General features: G+C 40.7%; 1 protein-coding gene across 1 annotated transcript in view; it reads right to left on the reverse strand. All coding sequences in view use genetic code 11, as the record gives it.

Annotated features, from left to right (window-relative positions):
- The window catches only part of EGR_09956 (hypothetical protein), a gene marked incomplete at both ends in the record, with an annotated part of 8,127 nt that overhangs the window by 5,163 nt on the left and 487 nt on the right, over nt 1–2,477 (reverse strand). Inside the window, one exon of the mRNA XM_024499205.1 lies at nt 1,409–1,527. Within this exon, the coding sequence (XP_024346389.1) occupies nt 1,409–1,527 (119 nt within the window). The remainder of the gene's footprint in view (nt 1–1,408; nt 1,528–2,477) is intronic.

Consider the following 2,477-nt stretch of genomic DNA (forward strand, 5'->3'; position numbering starts at 1 on the left):
GTGATTGAGCTCTTCTTGTCCTAATGACGGCGTAAGTATTCCCAATAGAATGGTACCAGTGGTGCTGGAAATATTATTCGTCGTGACTTTAATCATGCCTTGATTGGTGGAATCTGGTCACTCACCAATTGAAGAGCTCTCTCTAAACAACGGTATGCATCAAGTGGTTTCTGTGTGCGTCTCAAATGCACCTTATTGTTGATGTTGAAGGCGTGAGTAGTAGTTGGAACCTTGAAACCCTTTGACATCTCCGTGGACTGGACTCGCTGTTGGTTTTCGCAGTTTTGAAATCGTTGTGACTCACCACAAGGCATAATTAGTGCGAATACTTTTGCCGAATAGTTGCAAGACCAAACAGGTAACCTCCCAGGTGGCTTATTGGTCACTTACCACTCACAAAATGTGCCTCTCTTTTGACTGACCTACCATTGCAGCAGTTTGAGGTGTGTTCTTCTGGCGTCACGTATATGTGACACACATTCTCACGAAATTTCCTCCAGAACCTTTTGCAGCCCCCTTTACCACATCCAATCAAACTAATTGACTTGATAAACAAAAATTGATAGTTTTAATTTAATGCAATGCAAAGAATAGTGGAAGGGGAGTGTTAGTGACGAAAGAATAAAGGTAGGCAGTTGACCTTGAGTTAGGCTAGTGACTAGTTTTTGACTACCATGGGCACAGTTGAGTAGATATAACGGAATTCGTTTGCATGCTGCGAAATTGCACTTGAATAGGAGATTTGAAGTGTCGCATTGTAGCCTAGTATTGGTCAGTTTTGATTTAACTTCGCGAATCCCATACACTTCTTCCCGAATATCTGTCGACCTTGTTTTACGCTAGTGAATACGCTCAGGCCGTCCTGTTCGCTGTTGAGTACATTTAATCAAACTCGTTTCTATTTTTCCAAATTGCGCATGAAAGTGACATTTAAATGATTGCATTGTGGTCTGTTCTTGGTTGGTGCTGGCCTGAATGCGTGAATCGTATCGGCTTCTCTCCGAATTACTGTCGACCTTAAGTTACACTAGTGAATATATTCCGATTGTCCTATTCACCTTTGAGCAGATACAATCAAATTCATTTCCATGTTTCCAAATTGCACTTGAATTGGAGATTTGAATGATTATATTGAAGCCTGTTCTTGGTCAGTGCTGGCTTGACTGCGCGAACCTTTAGCCCTTTTAGACATATATGATCGGATCTTTTCTATAATTTCAATTGCAGAATGATACTTCTCGCGTCTGATGGCATTGCTGCTTAAGTAGACTTCAAGCGGGGGTCAAATCTTGATAGTTGTAAGTTCCTCTCAATGTACTGATGCGGATGTTCTAATAAGTAATCCTGAAGAGAAGTGAAAGTAGGTAATTGAGGCTGAACTTGCTGGCCTCAGTTAGCTCAAGCCTACTTTTTCAGGTTGCGCTCTTCACCTTTGTGCTTTTTTATCAGTCTTATTATAATATTTTGCGCTTTACATTTCGCGTAACGTATTCGCCTTAAATTGCATAAAATTAGCCTTGATGACCACTTACAATATAAATGGGATATTAGGGTAGTAAAAGCACATACCTTAAGAGATATTCGGAGGGTTGTTATCCACTCCTAAATATTAACTAATAAGCCTTGGAGAATTGCAGGCGTGTTAGCATTTGAATGTGATTTCAGTGGATTTTTCACATACCCTAGTAGCGACATTAGAAATTCGTTCTTTTCATCTTTTGTGCTTGATACATGATGTACGAAGGGAGAAGTGCGGATGTCGGTCCATTTGGAGCCTCAGCCGCCTTTGCTACTGCTGTTGCAGCAGAATTTGCAATGGCGATGGATATCATTGTTTAAGTGATCTTAGTGAGTTTCTCTCACCTTACAGTGATTTCCACCACCACACGGCTTCTTTATCCATCAGAACATGTTTTTCCGTCATTCAAACATCCACACCACAGTGATATTTTTATTTGCGCTAAATCCCCGCACTCTCAAATAGTTTGGTTCAGTCAAGCCACGGATTTGCTTAATCGCACAATTCGTTTAGCTTGTAAACGCCCATCTTGGTCAGCAGTGGTGCAGGCCCAGCCCTCATATCTGATCCTCCTTGCCTCAGGCTTGCCTATTTTGAGGAAAGGCAATTTAGAAATCCTTGAACCCGATCACGAATTTTTTTTACTTTATCAACGCTTTGATAAACCGAAACTCGTTTATCGACAAACTTTTTTGCTTCCTTATTTGTTGAGAGAATTCGAAATTTGCGTGATTTGGCTTCGTCTGTTCAATTATTTCCTAACACAGTCACTGCTAGGTTTTCAGCGACAACTATCCAAGTGTTTTATTGTTCCCATTAGGTTTTTTAACCAACTCAATCATTGATGAAGGGAAATAAATGTACAGGTCTCCTCAGTCAATGGTGAATCTACACTGCTTTTTCTGATTTTGAATTAGCTTTTCTTTAGGTGCGACAGCTTGGCGCGTTCATTCGCTTT

Source organism: Echinococcus granulosus (genome assembly GCF_000524195.1).
Source record: "Echinococcus granulosus chromosome Unknown EG_S00178, whole genome shotgun sequence".
In the NCBI taxonomy this organism is placed as follows: Eukaryota; Metazoa; Platyhelminthes; class Cestoda; order Cyclophyllidea; family Taeniidae; genus Echinococcus; species Echinococcus granulosus.